Source organism: Halichoerus grypus, chromosome 8 (assembly GCF_964656455.1).
Source record: "Halichoerus grypus chromosome 8, mHalGry1.hap1.1, whole genome shotgun sequence".
Lineage (NCBI taxonomy): Eukaryota > Metazoa > Chordata > Mammalia > Carnivora > Phocidae > Halichoerus > Halichoerus grypus.
Genome location: NC_135719.1, coordinates 119,387,339 through 119,405,910, shown reverse-complemented (window position 1 = coordinate 119,405,910; position 18,572 = coordinate 119,387,339). Strand labels below are relative to the sequence as shown.

Genomic DNA, 18,572 nt, shown 5'->3' with positions numbered 1-18,572 from the left:
GGCTCCCTGCTCCACAGGAAGCCTCCTTCTCCCTCTCCCACTCCCCCTGCTTGTGTTCTCTCTCTCGCTGTGTATCTCTCTGTCAAATAAATAAATAAAATCTTTAAAAAAAAATAAAATAACCAAATGATTTATGAAAAGATATTCAAACTCATTAGTAATCAGGAAAATGAAAACTAAGATCATAGATGCCAAAGATGGGCATAAGTTAAGAAATCTGATAATACCAAGGCATGAAGATGTAGAGCAAGAAGAATTCCTGCACATCACTGGTAGGAATTTAAACAGGCACAACCGCTCTGGAAAACAATTTGTCCTGATTCTGCAAAGTTACATTATGCACATATCCTATAACTAGGAAATCACTCCAAGGTAGATACCCTAGACAGGGGCCAGATAGTAAATATTTTAGGCTCTACAGACCATGAGATCTTTGCCACAACTAACTCAACTCTGCCTTCTATCATGTAAACATCAGCAGACAAAACATAAACAAATCAGCATAGTTGTGTTATAATAAAACTTTATTTACAAAAACAGACATCAAGCTAGATTTGATCATTGGGCAATAGTTTGCCAATCCCTGCCCTAGAGAAATACTTGTACATGTGATGCAGGGGACATGTACAACAATTTTCATAGGACTTGTTTATATTAGCAGCAAACTAGAAACAACCCAAAAGTTCACTCACAGGAAAAAAAGATAAATAAATTGTGGCATATTTTCAAAATGGAATATGATACATCAGTGAAAGGGAATTATACTCCTGCTACCTGAAACAACATGGATAAATCTTAGAAAACACTATTAAGTAAAAAAAACAATCATAGAAGAGATATGATATGATTTAATCACAGAAATGATTTAATAGAGCTCAAAATTAAGCAAAACTAAATAAATTGTTGTTATAGTTCCTATTTAAGTACATAGATGGTAAAAGAAAACTATAGGGGAAAAAATTATAGGAATGGTAAAAATTCAGGAATACACATACACACCTCAATAGAAGGCCAAAGATAGGATCAGGGAGAAGACCACAGTTAGTTTCAATGGTTTTGGTATTGTTCTGGTTCTTACTAAGTCATAGGGTCATAAGACTTCATAAATTACACATGCAGGATATATTTAATCTTACATATATATAAAATACACATTAAAATTTTGTTAATAAAAGGTAAACAGAAATACTCCCTATACTCAGCTGAAAAAAATCCCAAAATAACTGAAGAGGCTACCTGTAACTAAAACAGAAAGTAAAGAACTGGCCACTAATAAGCAGTCAGAGTATTCATGCTCCAAGTCAGCCAAGGAGATCATGACAAAACACCAACATGGCTTGTAACTACCACTTGGATTCAGAAAGAATTGACAAATGCCAAGTGAAAAAGCATTAAAAATTATTCTAAAACTTAGAAAATAAAAAAGTAGCTGTTGGTTAATCTTAAGTTCAGTTTTTGCTATTTAAATAACTTTATAACTATGGAACACTGCTGTTATAAACTCATTTGAAGAGGTCCAGCTAGAGCGCAAAAAGATTATGTACAATAGGATTCTGGCACCATCTGGTGGCAGCACCCTGCAAGAGCAGGGGTTTTTTGTTTCCTTTAAAGATCCTCTCACTCATTTATCAACTATCTAATAGGCATCCTCCAAGCACAGTACACACACATTTTTAAATCTTTCTTAGAAGACAGGGCATAAAATAAGGTATAGTATCAAACAGAATGCCCATCTTCAAGAAGAAAAATCTACACCTGAATTTATGACTATCAGAATGTCAGAGTCTGCTCTTGCTTACAAGTTTGCTTAAAGTATCTATGCCCTTAGAACACTCAGGCAAGAAGTTCCTCAGGAGTATCCTGGTTAAGTCCATGAGTCACAACACCAGACCAGTAAGCACGCCAATGCAGCTTGCAAGGAAAAGAACTGTGGTGGTTTTTAAATATCTTCAATCTCACTATGGAAAACAATATAGAGGTTCCTCAAAAAATTAAAAATAGATCTACATACAACTCAGAAATTCCACTTCTGGATATATACCCAAAGGAAATAAAAACAATTTCATCAAGATATCTGCACTCCAATGTTTATCATAGTAGTATTCTCAATAGCCAAGATATGGAAACAACCTAAATGCCCATCACAGATGAATGGATTTAAAAATGCGGCATATATACACAATGGAATATTACTCAGCCATGAGGAAGGAAGACAACCTCTCATTAGCAACAACATGAATGGACCCTGAGCACATTATACTAAGCAAGGTAAGTCAGACAAAGAAATGTACTGTACAGTATCAGTTATATGTGGAATCTAAAAAAGTTAAACCTGTAAAAAAAACAGAGTAAAATGGAGGTTAAAAGGGGGTGGGGTGAGGAGATAAGAGTACTGGTGTTTGGGGTACCTGGGTGGCTCAGTTGTTAAGTGTCCAACTCTTGATTTCAGCTCAGGTCATGATCTCAGGGTCTTGAGATTGAGCCCTGCACCAGGCTCCATGCTCAACAGGGACTCTACTTGAGATTCTTTCCCACTGCCCCTCATCCCCCTCCCCGCTCACCTGTGCCCTCTCTCTCTCTCTCTCAAATAAATAAATCTTTAAAAAAAAAGTGATGGTGTTTAACAGTACAAACTTGTAATGAAAAGTAAATAAGCAATAGCAATATAATGCAGTCTAATGAATATAGACAATAATATTGTACTATAATTATGTAACGTGATAAATATTACTACATCAGCAATCATATTACAATATATAAATGCATTAAAGTAACATAATGAAAACCTTAACCTTACATAATATTACATGTCCAATTTATTCAGGTAAAAAAAATGTCCTTGGGGCACCTGGGTGGCTCAGTCAGTTAAGTGTCCAACTCTTGATTTTTGGCTCAGGCATGATCTCAGGGCTGTGAGATCAAGCCCCACATGGAGCCTGCTTGAGATTCTCTCTCTCTCCCTCTGCCCCTCCCCTCTCCCCCTCTTGAAAGAAAGAAAGAAAGAAAGCAAATGTCCTTGAATTCTTGACACTTCTTTCAAAAAGTAGACCCAATTTTGCCTTTCCTTGAACATGAGCTGTACTTAATGACTTGCTTCTAAAGAAGAGAATGTGGCAGAAGTTAATGGTATGTAACTTCCACAGCTAAATCATCAAAGGCATCGCCACTCCATCTTGCCTTCTTTTGGATTACTCACCCTAGGGGAAGTCAGCCACCATGTCATGAGGAACTCAAGCAGCCTGTGGAAGAGCCCACTTGGAGAGGAACTGTGACTTCCTACCAACAACCAGCATCAACTTCCCAGTTATGTGAGTGACCCCTCTTGGAAATACCCTCCAGCCCCACAAAGCCTTCAAGATATTGCATCCCTCACCAATATTTCTGAGCTAAGCCGCTCCCAAAGAAATAGAAATAATAAGTATTAATTGTTGTTTTTAAGCCACTTCATTTTGAAGTAATTTGCTGTGCAACAATACATAACTAATACAACCTATCACATCCTAGAACCAAATTTTATCTACAACAGAAACTAAAAATAGCTCACTTCAGTTTAATACTATGATTTGCCCACGTTAATAAAATTTCGAAGCTTCCTTCCTAATACACTAAGTAGTGTTCCTTTTTTAATTCCCCCCAATTTTTCATACTATTTCATAATATTCATTGTTTTCTAAGTTAATTTTAAGAAACAGCAACCTAAGCAGACTTTAGGTGGTCAGCAAGGACTGTTTTGAATATCTTTATTTTTGCAAAGCAACTATACTAGGTCCTGAATGGAGAACCATGCCCTTGAGGCATGAAATAATTCATGTTTTTCAACTAAACTTTTTCCCCTGGCTCTGAAAGTTATAGGTCAATGGGAAGTTTGGAAAGTTTCTCCTTTACCTCTGTGAGGGATCCACAAGCCACACCACCGTGCAGGGCTTCATCCAATGCAGAAAGGGTTGTAGCTAAGAAGGCTGGTGAGAGAGAGGAAGATGTTTGCATCTTCATCCCATAAGCCTGAACAAGAAAAAGAAGACATTCTTTTCAATCTCCATGCTTATTCAAAACCAGAAAACAAACTCCAAACCTCAATTACTAGCAGCTGGAACCCCAATTCATCTCTCTTTTCCTCAAACATTTACTTGTTAAACAAAGATTTAGTCCATGCCAGAGACTGTGCCAGACTATGGGGATATGACAGAAGAGACAGGCCCTGCCCTTAGTACCTATGGTCACCCTGCAATTGAAATCAGGACTGGAAACTAGGCAATTACAATACAGTTATCAGAGATACCATGACAGGGAAAGGGGATTCACAGAGGCAGTGTACCTGATCTATGGATTTTGTGATCCAGAAGACTTCAGAAGGAGCTGGATGTCTGAGCTAAAATGTGAAATAGCTGTTAAGCAAAGGAAATATGCATGTTCTGCCAAAGAGACAGAACATACAAAGAAAGGGAGAAAATGGGAACTAATAAAAACTACAAAAAATGAAGAGTTCATTTAGAAGGGTTGAAAGAGGGAGTGTGGTCACAGTGGGGCCAGTGATGAGGCTGGAGAAATAAGCAGGGGCCAAATCATGAAAGAGCCTTGTTGGAAGTCTGGGGTCAATGTGGAGAGCAACAAGGAATGACATGCTCAAGTTATCTTTTCAAACCAAGGTTGGTCTGTGAAGAATAGCTTGAAGGTACGTACAGTAGCCTGAGAAATGGCCCCCCAAAAGATATCTACATCAAATCCTTGGAACCTGTGAATGCTACCTTCTTCTGAAAAAGGGCCTTTAAAGATGTGATTAATGTTATTACATACCTAGCAATGTTTAAGAACGCTCACCTCTGCAATTTTTAACATTAAAAATTACTACTATTTTATTAAATTGTCCAAATAAACTGAGGTCAAGCCATAGAACTGTAATTATTCATTCATTCATTCATTCATTCAACAAATACTGAGTACCTACTGCATGCCATATACTATGATAAACTCTGGGAACAGAAACAGAGACAGGGGGCGCCTGGGTGGCTCAGATGGTTGAGCTTCTGCCTTCGGCTCCGGTCGTGATCCCAGGGTCCTGGGATCGAGCCCCGCATCGGGCTCCCTGCTTGGCAGGGAGCCCGCTTCTCCCTCTCCCTCTGCTGTTCCCCCTGCTTGTGCTCTCTCACTCTCTCTGTCAAATAAATAAATAAAATCTTAAAAAAAAAAAAACAGGAGATTCCTCAAAACCTTCTAAAAAAAAAAAAGAAACAGTTTTTAACCACTTAAAGTTTACAACTTAATAAATCTATGTATGAAATCCAAGGCCCTTCTGCTTCTGTGAGGATGTAGGAAAACCAGCATATTAATATTTATAAGCCATAAATTGCCCATCTCTGTCCAATCTCACCTATTAAATTCTTAGATCATTTAAACCATGGATTATCACATTTTTCTAAGGCTATACTCAGGTACATTAAAAAAAGAAAAGAAAAGCTACAGAAAAAAGTCATGTGGTATGTATCTGATTTAGAAATACCTGAATATTGTCTACAATATATCACCAGGCTGTTGTCTGATAGGTGGGCCTGGGGACATTTTATCAAACGTGTAAAGGCTGCCCAATCTGTCAACATTAAAGTACTTCCTTTGCAACTATAAGTGTACTAATCACTAGAATAATAGGTTTAGTGACACATATAAAAAAGACTAAAATGAAGGAACAAAGACTTCAGAAATGATAGTATGTATATAAATGAAACAAAAAGGAATATTTTGGTATGCCACTCCACCAGTTTTTCTTCCCTGTTGGTGGCTGCTGCTTCTCAGATGCATCATTATTTAATCTGATCTTAACTGTTGGCTTTGCTCAGAACTTGGTCTTGGATACGCTTATCTCATTATCGCATATTTACACTGATGACTCCCAAATGTCTGCTGCTACGACAGACCTCTCCTTCAGATTCCAGGTCCATGTATTGAACTGCCTGCTTAGTATCTCCATTCAATGTTTCATAAGCACCTTACATTCAGCAAGTACTAAATTAAATTCATGATCTGCCTCCCTCAAGCCTGATCCTCTTTCCAGCATTCCTTATCTCAGGAAGTGGCACTACCCAGTTTCCCAAAGCAAAAGCTCAAGGAATCATCCGTCACTTTCCCGTCTCTCACCACCACCCACCAGCAAACAATCACCAATCCTATTCATTCTGCCTCCTAAATCTCTCTCCTAACAACTGACATATGCCATCTGCACTGGCACCACACTAATAACGCATGTCACAATCACTTTCTGTCGGAATACAGGAGTAGATGCCTAACTGGTCTTCACAAATATTTTCCTACTCCTTTTCAATCACTTACCTATGTTCAAGACTGAGTTGTTGTTGTTTGTCATTAAACTTTTGTTTTAATGGGTCTCAAAATTCTGTGACAGATTTTTGGTCAAGTTGTGTCCATTAAGAAGTACTGATTTTAAAAATTAATAACTTAAAACTGCCACACATACACACAAAAAAACAAATGGTCCACAAAACATTCTCCTTTCCTTCTGAAGGTTTTACAATGCACTGTTATCATTAACCAGTCTTTTACTATTAAACTTAATTGGCCAATTGACACAAACAGTCCTGAGACCTTTCTTCCACCACAGACTGGGGTGGCAGGTATTGGGGATAATATTCATTTAGCCTTCTGAGCTTTCTGGGCAGACTTGGTGACCTTGCCAGCTCCAGCTGCCTTCTTGTCCACTCCTTGGATGACGCCCACAGCAACCGTCTGTCTCATGTCACCAACAGTAAAATGGCCCAGAGGAGGATAGTCAGAGAAGCTCTTAACACGCCTAGGCTTGCCAGGAACCATATCAACAATGGCAGCATCACCAGATTTCAAGAACTTGGGACCATCTTCCAGCTTTTTTCCAGAATAATGATCTATCTTCTCCTTCAGCTCAGCAAACTTGCAAGCAATGTGAGCTGGGTCACAATCCAGCACAGGTGCATATCCAGCACTGATTTGGCCTGGATGGTTCAGGATTATCCTGAACCTGAGCTGTGAAGCCAGCTGCTTCCATGGGTGGGTCATTTTTGCTGTCACCAGGCACATTGCCACGATGAACATCTTTGACAGATACATCATTCTTTTTTTTTTTTGCATTATTTTTATTTATTTGAGAGAGACAGACATAGGGAGAGAGAACACAAGCAGGGGGGAGAGAGAGAAACAGGCTCCCCTCTGAGCAGGGAACCTGCCATGGGGCTTGATCCCAGAACCCTGGGATCACGACCTAAGCTGAAGGCAGATGCTCAACCAACTGGGCCACCCAGGTGCCCCCAGATACATCATTCTTGACATTGAAGCCCACATTGTCCCCAAGAAGAGCCTCACTCAAAGTTTCATGGTGCATTTCAACAGACTTTACTTCAGTTGTAACATTGACTAGAGCAAAGGTGACCACCATGGTTTAGTGGTTTAGTGGTACTGACCACCATGGTCAGTACCATTGGTACTGTCCCTGTGGGCCAAGTGGAGACTGGTTAAGAACACCAGTCTCCACTCGGCCCACAGGGACAGTACCAATACCACCAATTTTGTAGATGCCCTGGAGAGGCAAACACAAGGGCCTGTCAGTTGGATGAGTTGGTGGCAGAAATGCCATCCAGAGCTTCAGGCAGTGTGGTTCCACCAGCATTCCCACCTTTACGGATGACTTTCCATCCCTTGAACCAAGGCATGTTAGCACTTGGCTCCAGCATGTTGTCACCATTCCAGCCAGAAATTGGCACAAATGATACTGTGTCAGGGTTGTAGCCAATTTTCTTAATGTAGGTGCTGACTTCCTTAACGATTTCCTCCTATCTCTTCTGGCTGTAGGGTGGCTCAGTGGAATCCATTTTGTTAACACCAACAATTCGTTGTTACATCCAGTGCGTAAGCCAGAAGGGCATGCTCACGGGCCTGCCCATTCTTGGAGACACCTGCTTCAAATTCACCAACAGCAGCAGCAACAATAAGGACAGCACAGTCCGCCTGAGATGTGCCTGCAATCATGTTTTTGATAAAGTCTCTGTGCAAGACTGAGTTTTTAAAAACACAGATTATACCCTTTTATGACTTTTTATTGCTCTCAGAATAAAGTTCAAAATCCTCTACATGGTCTGTAAGCCCCATGATCTGACTCCTGCTTCTCTGACTTCATCTCTGAGGTCAATCTGCTCCTCACCACTAAGTTCCATTCACACCAGCCTTATTTTACTGCCAGGAAACACCATTCTCCTTCTCTTCACAGGGCCTTTGCACATCCTAGTCCCACTGCCTGCAGACTCCTCCATGCTCACCTCCTTCCTGACTTTGCCTATCTCTCCCCATTCACCCTTCAAGTTTTAGCTAAAGTGTCACTTCCTAGGAGGAGCCCTTCCCAACCCCGGAACTAAGTAATGTACCCTGTTATTAAGTTTCAGAGCTTTTTGTACTTTTCCTTGATAGGACTTATCATTACTACAAATACTAATTGTTTATGTAATTATATGTGTAATGTCTGACTTCTCCCACTAGACTGTAAGCTGCATGAGGGTAGGATGTTACCATGTTCACTACAAGATCCCCAGGACCTGACAGAGTACCTGCTACATGGTTGGCACACAAGAAATACTAGTTAAAGGAATATATAAATGAACAAAAAAATCTTCCCTGGAAAAATAAACTGATGCTAAGCCAATGTTTAAAGCAAGACCCAAATCTACAGAATGCTACGGAAGTGAACATACAACAAAGGAGAAAGATGGCTTCGTGAGGCGGCATTTGGAATGGTATTGAAACCACGGCTGAAGTGGTAGCAGAAGTGGAGACTAAAGGTGAATTTCCTGCCCATGCTCTCTTCTTTATCCTCCAACTAGAACTATGCCATAGATATTGACCAAACAGAATGACACACGTCAAACTAAAACACTTTCTTGGTGCTTTGCAAGCTTCGAAATAGTAACAAGTTAATTTGAACATGGTCACAGAATCATCACTTACTATTTTAGCTCTCTTCCTTCTCCCATAAAACAAAGCGAGCTGTTCAAAGTACCAAGGTCAATGACAAAGCTAAGACAGTGCCAATCCCTAGCTCCAATTCTAATTCTTCTGACTACTTTGCCTATGAGGTATTTTCTTAGATCACAAGCTAAATCTGAACAAAACAAAATACTTTATCTATTCATTAATTTCAGAATTTTTAAATGACACTAACATTCCTTCCTTCCCACTTCATAGAACTGAACTCCACTTTATTGCTCAGTGGTTACCAAATTTCAGTATAAGATGTAAGGTAAGTAATCTATAATCCACCTAAATAAATACATTTGTAAAGCACTGAACAGACTTTTAGGCACTCTTATTCTGGGAAAACAAGATCTTTTCAAACCATGCACTAAACCTACATGTTGAAAAGCTAAAGTTATGAAACAAAGTATAAAATAATACTACAACTTGATGAGGATTTGTTATAAAAGACCTTAACTCTTCTCAAGGGTGAGCAAAGTTTTTGGGTGCCTAGGTGGCTCAGTCGGTTAAGCAGCTGCCTACAGCGCAGGTCATGATCTCAGATCGAGGATCGAGCCCTGCTCAGGCTCTGCATTCAACAATGAGTCTGCTGCTCCCTCTCCCTCTGCCCTTCCCCCAGCTCAGGCTCGCTCACACTCTCTCTCAAATAAATAAATAACAGGGGTGCCTGGGTGGCTCAGTCGTTAAGTGTCTGCCTTCGGCTCAGGTCATGATCCCAGGGTCCTGGGATCGAGCCCCGCATCTGGCTCCCTGCTCAGCGGGAAGCCTGCTTCTCCCCCTCTCACTCCCCCTGCTTGTGTTCCCTCTCTCGCTGTGTCTCTCTCTGTCAAATAAATAAATAAAATCTTTAAAAATAAATAAATAAATAAATAAATAAATAACATCTTTAAAAAAAAAAGTGAGCAAAGTTCTTAAGTATTATTTATTCAATCAATAAGCAAGTGTAAATCCAATATATGTACTTTATGATGTAGACTGATGATGATAAAAGTTAGTATTACAGAGACAGGGGTTCTAATTAGGAGTATATTATAACTTAACCGTGAGACCCACAAATTCCACCCAAACAAAGACAAAGATGACCTTTTGAAATATCACTATTAGCTACAGAGAAAAAAACTTCCTGTTGCTTCCTCATTCCCATAATTAGGAACTCTCCCATGAGCTTATAAACTACATAAATTTTTCACATATATTCTCATTAAAGGACTAACTCGATGGTGTGAATCAATATTTTTGAGGTGTTCATCTCTATTTTTGCTTTTGCCTCATCTCAAAAAAGATTTTATTTTTTTTTAAGATTTATTTATTTGAGAGAGAGAGAACGTGCACGCATGCATGCATGCATGCAGAGGGGAAAGGCAGAGGGAGAGAGAGTCTCAAGCAGACTCCCCACTGAAAGTGGAGCCCAACACAGGTCTCAATCTCATGACCCTGAGATCATGACCTAAGCCGAAACCAAGAGTTGTTTGCTTAACCAACTGTGCCACCCAAGCGCCCCCCAAAAAAGATTTTAAATGAGATAAAGAATGATCGCAAAAATCATAACCAAATCATAATAAAATACATATATATATACCGTTTGCATCTGCGGGGCACAGGCCCTGCTGACCATATATAGAAGTTCATGGACACCTCCATAACTAAGGCCAGTCATCTTCATAAGCTCCAGTGGGGAAAGACATAAAAAGTCCTAAAGAGACAATAAAAAGACTATTTTAAACGTATATGTGCAACAAAGATATTGGAATTAAAAAGAAACTTTTAATGGACAGTATCCATGTATAGATAAAGCATAATTTGTTGTAGATCAAAGGTTTATATGTTTCTTATAGTATTTCCCCCTACATATGCCTTAACTGAAAGATATGATGCCATAAACTTATCTTCTAATTCTCCAATTTAGTTAGCATATATCAGAGGACATATCAAGTAACATCACATAGCAGCAGCCTCTAACCCAGGTGTATATGAGCACCGCCCTGGGCCAGAATTTGGGCACAGACACCAGAATGTGTCAGGTTAAAATGGGTTTCTTACTAAGCTATGAGATCATTCAGAGGAAGTATTTAATAACTGAGACAATAAAACTGACTATGGAATGAAATGTTAAGTCTCATACTTCTAAGAGTGTTTTCAAGTATGAACATGAGGGTCATTAGATGTGTAAGAGGAATCAAAATACCATTAACACACAAAGCAATTTTTTAAAATTGCAGCATATGCTGAAAATCTGTCTTATTAAGGATTAAATCCTAACATAAAACCTTATTTAACCTAAGAGGGATCTGCTTCACTATTGTGCTTAAAAATGCAACATCTGCTCTATTTCTCTCATTCATTGATAGGAAAATTATTCTATTAATTTCTCTTGCTTGCAAGAGACATAATCCATTTTGAATACCATCTCCTCATTTAAGTCCTATTTCTCATGTAACTGAAAAATTTCTTTCAAGTGGACGAAACTTCTGTAGAATCCCAAATAAATGGCATGAGTATACTTTACATTATGCTATAAGCATTCTCCCCTGACCCAAAATGCAAACATATTGGAATCTGGATAAATGAAATCGCATTTGGAAATACAACCTAAGTGGCCTGTTATTTTAAATTAGCCTCTGGAGAAGCACTATAATTTATCTTTTTCTTTTTTTTTTTAGAAAGTTAGATTTTCATATTTCAGGCTTATTTTCGAGTTATTAAGGTATATTTAAAATTAATTTGTATTTAAAGTTTCTCCATGAGAAAAAGTACATAAATTTTACCTGACAGGTAACAATCTGATGTCTGTTCAGACGGTCACACAGCTCTTGTGATAAACCCACTCGTCTGAGTTTCTTGCTACCCATGCCTTCAGATACAGCAGAAAAAGGACCCTGAAAAGAATTGGAAAAGGGCATAAGCAATAGTAGACAGTATCCAAAACAGGCTACAAAATAAAAAACTCTTCAAGCTTCTCCAGATACAAAATAAAATGTACAGTATTTAAAATATTACTGATAAAATAAAGGACAGCTACAGGATCCTTCTAAATGTCTGCCAAACATCCACACAGAGAAACAATACAATGTAAGAATGTGCATTTCACACAATTCTTTGGTATTTCTTACATGAATATAAAAACACCACTTCACATTTGTATAGCATCTTAAGATTTTCAATGCATTTATAAATTTTATTTGGATACGTAATTAACCCTCAAGGAATATTTCCAAGCAGCACTCCTTAGAAAGGCTTTACTTTCATTGCACTGTAACAATAATTTACTGTGCACCTCCTATGTACCAGACACTGTTCCAAAGCTTTACATAAATTATCACATTTAATCTTCTCAACAGCCCTATAAGGAAGTTTGATTATTGATCCAATTTTTACATATGAGAATACTAAAGCCTTGAAATGTTAGCTACTCCATAGTCACCAGAAAAAGTTAATGGTGGACCCAGAATTTCAACTCAGGAAGTCTGACTCTAAGACTCAACCTCTTAACCGTTACACCCTACTACAAGTCCGTAATCATATTTAACCTCTCCTTTTTCTATGAGGCAGAGCAAACCTCTGAATCAAATGAGATTTTATTATTTCAGGTCTTATTTACAAACTGAAATTGTTTTTATTGTATTAGCTTCTCACATTCTCACATGCAATTAAATTTCACTCTTGTTGTTGAACTTCACTAGGGCTAAACGAGGCTCATGAAATATTTGCCTTCAGAGAACTAGAACACAATCACTGTGATTCCTTTCATTATGCATGCAAAGGAGAAGTTGTGTTTCTCACTGAGATGGAAAGATATGCTTTGGATAGAGTAGAAACAGGAACTCTTCATGGTTCCAGGAGATAAAGCAATATAGTTATCAGAAAAGGAGTGACATTTTGGAACAAAAATACATAGTACTGAGAATATAGATACCAGTTTATTTCCAATACCACGGCCCAAATTTCTATATAACATATAAATTCTCTGAATTAAATGAACTCTCTCCCTCCCTCTCCCTCTTCTCCCTTTCTCTCTCCCTCTCTCTCTCACACATTCACGTGTGCATGCACACATACACACACACCTCCCAAACACAAAATACATCCCTCTCATTTCTCTCAGCAGGAATTTGTCAGTATTGATTTGTTTCCCAAATAGTGTCTTTACAGATCAGGTAGTTCTGGGCAATAACACCATTTAGACTGATAAATTCAATCAAAAAGGGGAACCCAAACTACCTGGACTTTAACAATAACCAACTCTGCTATCTCAGCTTATTAGGGCCACTCCCATTATCTGCCCGCACTATGCATACTGCCCCGGGGAGGGGGGTGAGGGGTATTCCCTACACTACCAAAAAAAAAAAAAAAAAAAATCCATTCATTTGGCTCCTTCCACAGACACTTCTTAATCACACGCTCTCCTGAGCCCTTGGGTACAAGAATCATTTAAGCATATTCCCTACCCTTTGCGAACTCACAGTAAAAGATGAAAAGAGATGTATACACAAATAATTACAGTCATGCAATAAGTACTGTCATTGGCATTTAAATGTGCTATGGAAGCAGACAGGAAGAAGCACCAAACTGGTCTGCAAAAGTCTGGTCAGTGCCACAATCCTGCCAGAGGCAGCTACCTAAAAATTTGCTCCAATCCTGTCATCCTTTAAAACTACCCATGGGACCATTGTAATTTACCCATGGGATAAATTCCACACTTCTTAAGATCGCATAAAGACCCTTCATCAACTGGTCTCTCACTTCCCTCTCATTCATACATCTGATTGCAAGGCCCAGATCCCGGCCTTCCTGGCAGCTACTTCATCTCCTGGTGTCAGTGTTTCCTCATCTGTAAAACAAGGGTAATTCAAATATTTACCTCATAAGAACATAGTGAAAGATTAAAGGATTTGGATGGTGTCTGACACACAGAGCTCAAGGTTAACAATCATTACCATTATCAATTCAGACAGCAAAACATCATTTGCCACCTCACTTATCAGCTCTCCAGCCACAATATACTGGTAGGTTACACCAATGGTCAGTCAGTCCTGACTCCTTGATTTTTCTCCACAAAGTCTGCCCCCAACTCTCTTCCTCTCCAATGTTCTCATCATACTTTGTACATATTTGTTGGATAATCTTATTAACGTATTATTACAGCTTGCGTGTTCGTTTCTTCCACCAGACTTAAATTCCTGCTCTGTATGTGTGTGTGCACGGCATGCCCGCACATGTAAACAGGGGTGAGGGAAGCTATTCCATCCTTGAGACTGAAACCTTCCCTCCTCAACAAAATAAAAACCCTTATGTAAGATGTTCAATGAAAACTGTTAACGATAATAGCTAATATTTATTGAGCCCTTATTACATGCCAAGTACTGTTCCAAGAGCTTCCGTCCGATGTTTTACCTCACTTTTCAGACTAAGGATACTGAGGCATTGAGTTGAAAAACTTGTGCAAAGTCTATCAGCTAGCAAATGGTTGAGTCCGCATTCAAATCCAGAGATCAAGCTCCAGATTCCTCGCTTTAACTACGTCTTCTTCAACACCACCAGAAGGCGAGCAGACCATAAACTTCCCTTAATGACGGGCTCCCCTGCCGAGACTCCGAACAGCCAGCAAATGGGAGAGGGGAGGTGGGCATCAAGAGACGAAAATGTCACCCTAGAATCCCCTAAAAATAATTTTTCCAACAAGGAGCAGCTTCCCAGCATCCCCCACAAAAGGCCAGAAGCCCCCAGATCCCGCGGCGAGGTTCCTGTTAAGATGCCTACAGGCCTAAGGGGGCGTGTACTGGACCAAAGAGAGATTCTGCGCTACCCCGAAATCAGTAACACAGAGAGGGGCCCAGAGAAGGAGCAGAAAATAATGAGCGCATCCCGTTTCCCCACAAACGCCCCCCACACGAAACTTTCCAGTACCGGGTCTGTAGCATCCAACTTTCAAAGTTTCCCCCACCCCTCACAGTTCCCCGCGGAAAGCGCCGCAAGGCAACAACCCAAATGCTGACTGGGTCGTCACTCTGGCGAAATACCCAATCAGAGGTAGGAAGAGTCCCAGGTTGGCTCCCCGGCTTGCAGGGAATTGTAGTTCACACTAAAATCAGTTGAGGCGTTCCAGTCAGTTTCTCAATACAGTGATTATCAAAATCTTGTAGAGGAACAGCAGCAAGGAGAAAATGAAGCCAGGAAAAACCTTGCTTGGAATTGTGTCTTTTCTTTTTTTTGTCACTACCTTTAAAAAATGTATAATGGACCAGAGAGACATGTTAGTTTTCAGGGAATAAATAAGAATCCACCTATCCTAGAAGAAGTTTTGAAAGAGAGCTTGGGTTTATTTTGGTTTGCTTTTTTCTTTTAATTTTTCCTTTTTTTTTTTAAGATTGTATTTATTTGAGAGCGCGCTCGCGCGCACATGAGCCGGAGGAGGGGCAGAGGGAAAGGGAGAAGCCGACTCCCCGCTGAGCCCTAATGGGGCTCCATCCCAGGACCCTGGGGTCATGACCTAAGCCAAAGGCAGATGCTTAACTCCCGGGTTTGCTTTATTCACCACACTTTGGTGATGAAATAGTTTGGGAATTGCTGAGTGAAATTGCTCAACTGAAAACACTTAATGGGGAAACATGAGAGTCTGTAGTTTAAGGAGACCATGAAGGAAACCAAACAGAAGTTTATGTGTAAAAGCAGCTGTGATAAGGAAGCTTAGTAAACTGTTGCTTTAAGACTCGGTTTCAGATTACAGTATTATATTTGCAAAAAAGCTTTTGCTCGTTCTTTGCTCTCATCTCTCTGTGCACTTTCTATCCTATAATTTAGCCTACTGTATCCTAATTACTGGCCTGCACTCCTCACTGGACTATGAGCTCGAGGACAGGGTTCGTAACTTAATCAGCCGGTAAAGTAGGGCCTAGCACCCCGTTCAATTAACGGTTGTCCGGTAAATGAGCAAGTAAATCAATGGAATTAGGCAGAAAATGGGAATTCAGGAAGTAGGATTCTGGAATTATAAGAGAGCCCAAGTGGATAGAATAACAATGGAGGAGGATCCAGGTTTCCTTGCTCTCCGTATTCCCACGGCCTGGCAAAACACTGCCACTGGCTAGCACTTATTAAAAGCTGACTTCAAATGCTAGGGAGTAAAAGAGAGAAGAAAAAATCAAGGGACACTGATATTCCTGGCTCCAGCTCCGCCGAACGCAAAACAGAAGGTGCTGAGCGGAGGAGTGGTCAAAACTGAGAGGAACTGTCCTTATTAGCCAGGTAGCTGATTTACTCTTTCGGTGTCCTAGCTTTCTCTAGTCCGAAGAGGTGACGTCACGTGACCCAAACAAATATGGCGCCTTATTTGCATCGTCCCTCCACTGACCAATAGGAGTAGCCGCTGTCGGTCGTCCCACCCCACCCCGCCATCGGGCAACCTCCCGAATGGGACTTATCACCTGACTCGGTTCAAACATGGCTGCGCTGGAAGCTCTATTGCTTTGGGCACCGGGAGAGGGTGAGTGTAAGGCGCCCCAAAGAAGGCGGGGGCGCTCTCCACGACCCCTGTATGGAGCGTCCCTCAGCCCCGATCCCCACGGTCCTTCAGCCCTAACACAGACTCTTCTCCAGACCTCACTCCTCTGCCTTAAGAGAGGGCTCAAACTAGGGAGATTCTTGCTGAATTTCTCATCCTTAAGGAGGCGACCACCTGGGGATTTGGAGTCGGAATGGGCGTAAAGTTAAGTGGGGAATACGAAAGTACAGTTATGGGTCTGCACTCCGAGCTAATAGACCATTAAGATTAATTAAGTATTGGATGCCTGTAGAGAGATGGGATCCACCCCTCGGGGAAAGGTGGAACTTCTCAAAAAGAGTAACATCTCAAATCAAACTTAAAACAATAATTAGGGAAGTAAGTCCCGCTCTTCCCAGCCGGGCTAGTAGTTACTAGTTTGTCTAATTATAGTTCTTCCGTTTCTCCTCATTGTGGTGTGTATTGTTTCTAGGAGGTGCTCCACGACTGAGAAAATTGACAATGTGTTCTGCGTAATTCATCTTTTTCTATCTCCCTGCACTCTGTGCTGGGAAAATGCATCATCCATTTGGACAAGAGGAAACTGCTTCTCAGAAGCAACTTTTTGGGTTTTTCTGTGAGTGCCTGCGCAGAGGAGAATGGGAGCTGGCTCAGGCATGTGTACCTCAGCTACACCAGGCACAAGGGGATATCCCAAAAAAGGTGGAAGATATTCTTCAGGCGCTGGTGGTGTGTCCAGATCAGCTGAGGTAAGGGATCTCTCTTTATTCTAGGCAGTCACAGGGCAGGAGACACAAGGTCAGTATTTGGGCTCTGGTCAACGTGCCTCTCTCACCTACCCTCTGAAGAATTCTCAGAGGCAGAGTGTATTTCTCATGCTCTGAAAATTTACCTCTCTAATACATGTTTAGTACTTAATCGGCTTGGCCTTCAGTTATCATCTGAAACTACATTTAAGCCTGGCCAGCAAAGTGTGCCTGAAACCACCGTTTCTTGATTATTATCATTAAAGTAGATGGTGGAACTGCATTGAAAAGCATTTCCTTTGCCTCCAGAAAAGCAAACCCTGCTCTCTTCTTGCTTATGTAATTGAAGGTATTACAGCTTTAACAAAGGACTGGAAGTCAATTCACTTAAAGTTTTTATTTTGAAATAATTATATAAATATTGTATTGAAAGTTATATAAATAAGTTTTACATTCACAAAATGCAAAAAAAAATACAGAGTACCTTTTCCACAGCTTCTCCCAATTGTGATATCTCATATACATATTGTACAATATCAAAATCAGGAAATTTGACATTGGTACATTTCTGTTAACTAGACTACAGACCTTATTAAGTTGTCACCATTTTTTTAATGTGTATTTGTTTTTATGTATGTAGTTCTATGCAGTTTTATCCAGGTACAGATTCATGTAACTACTACTAAAATCAAGATAGAGAACTCTTCCATCACCACAAAAGAATTCCCTCACTCCCTGGGAATACCTCTTTGTATTTTGACCCCTCTTTGTACCCTAGCAAGCACTGTTCTCTATCTGAATTTCTAATGAAGCTCTTCCTGGCAGTGCTATTAACAACCAGTGGTATAACAATTAAATGTGCTGTCTAGTCTCTCCTTCACTTTTTTTTTTACTTCGACAGCTATGTTGTATTGTATGAACACACATATAGAGACTTAGGTGATTCTTTTTTCCCTTTATTTTTTTTCATTTGGGTTCTAGCCAGTTTCTGTCTAAATTACTATCTTCAAAGAAAGCCTTATGAATTCCTATACCCCTGTTTTCAGCATAGAGTTAAAAATAAATTTTCATGAAGTTCCTTTTTTTTCTTTAAGACTACTTGATTCAGTTTCTATTTTCAAGAATATACTTTAGGGAGCCTTGCTTTTATGGTTTTCTATGAATGTTATTTCGTTTAAAAATAATAAAGACTAGATAGGGAGTTGGAGGTAGGGGTGCGATATTTTTTCCTCTTTTTTTTTTTTTTTTTTTAAATGAAAGCTGCTGACCCTGTTCTGGTTCTAGTTTTATTGATTTATCATAAAATTGAAAATTTCTCATTAGGA

The 18,572-nt window shown here is 39.8% G+C and overlaps 2 protein-coding genes and 1 pseudogene across 8 annotated transcripts in view; 1 reads left to right on the top strand and 2 right to left on the bottom strand.

Annotated features, from left to right (window-relative positions):
- Positions 1-14,959, bottom strand: part of RAD51B (RAD51 paralog B) — a 561,771-nt gene extending 546,812 nt beyond the window's left edge. For all 6 annotated transcript variants that reach the window (XR_013440743.1, XM_078053834.1, XM_078053838.1 and 3 more), the window contains exons 1-4: positions 14,908-14,959; positions 11,769-11,879; positions 10,583-10,696; positions 3,886-4,002 (exon numbers count right to left, since the gene is read on the bottom strand). Coding sequence is in view for 5 of the 6 variants with exons in the window: in XM_078053834.1 (XP_077909960.1) it covers positions 3,886-4,002; positions 10,583-10,696; positions 11,769-11,852 (315 nt within the window). In the remaining variant the exon portion in view is untranslated. The remainder of the gene's footprint in view (positions 1-3,885; positions 4,003-10,582; positions 10,697-11,768; positions 11,880-14,907) is intronic.
- On the bottom strand, positions 6,416-7,417 carry LOC144382792 (elongation factor 1-alpha 1-like; annotated as a pseudogene).
- A 1,464-nt stretch (positions 14,960-16,423) lies between the features above and the next one.
- Positions 16,424-18,572, top strand: part of ZFYVE26 (zinc finger FYVE-type containing 26) — a 63,372-nt gene continuing 61,223 nt past the window's right edge. For both annotated transcript variants that reach the window (XM_078053833.1, XM_036071183.2), the window contains exons 1-2: positions 16,424-16,483; positions 16,974-17,250. In XM_078053833.1, the coding sequence (XP_077909959.1) occupies positions 17,057-17,250 (194 nt within the window). In that variant the 5' untranslated portion in view covers positions 16,424-16,483; positions 16,974-17,056. The remainder of the gene's footprint in view (positions 16,484-16,973; positions 17,251-18,572) is intronic.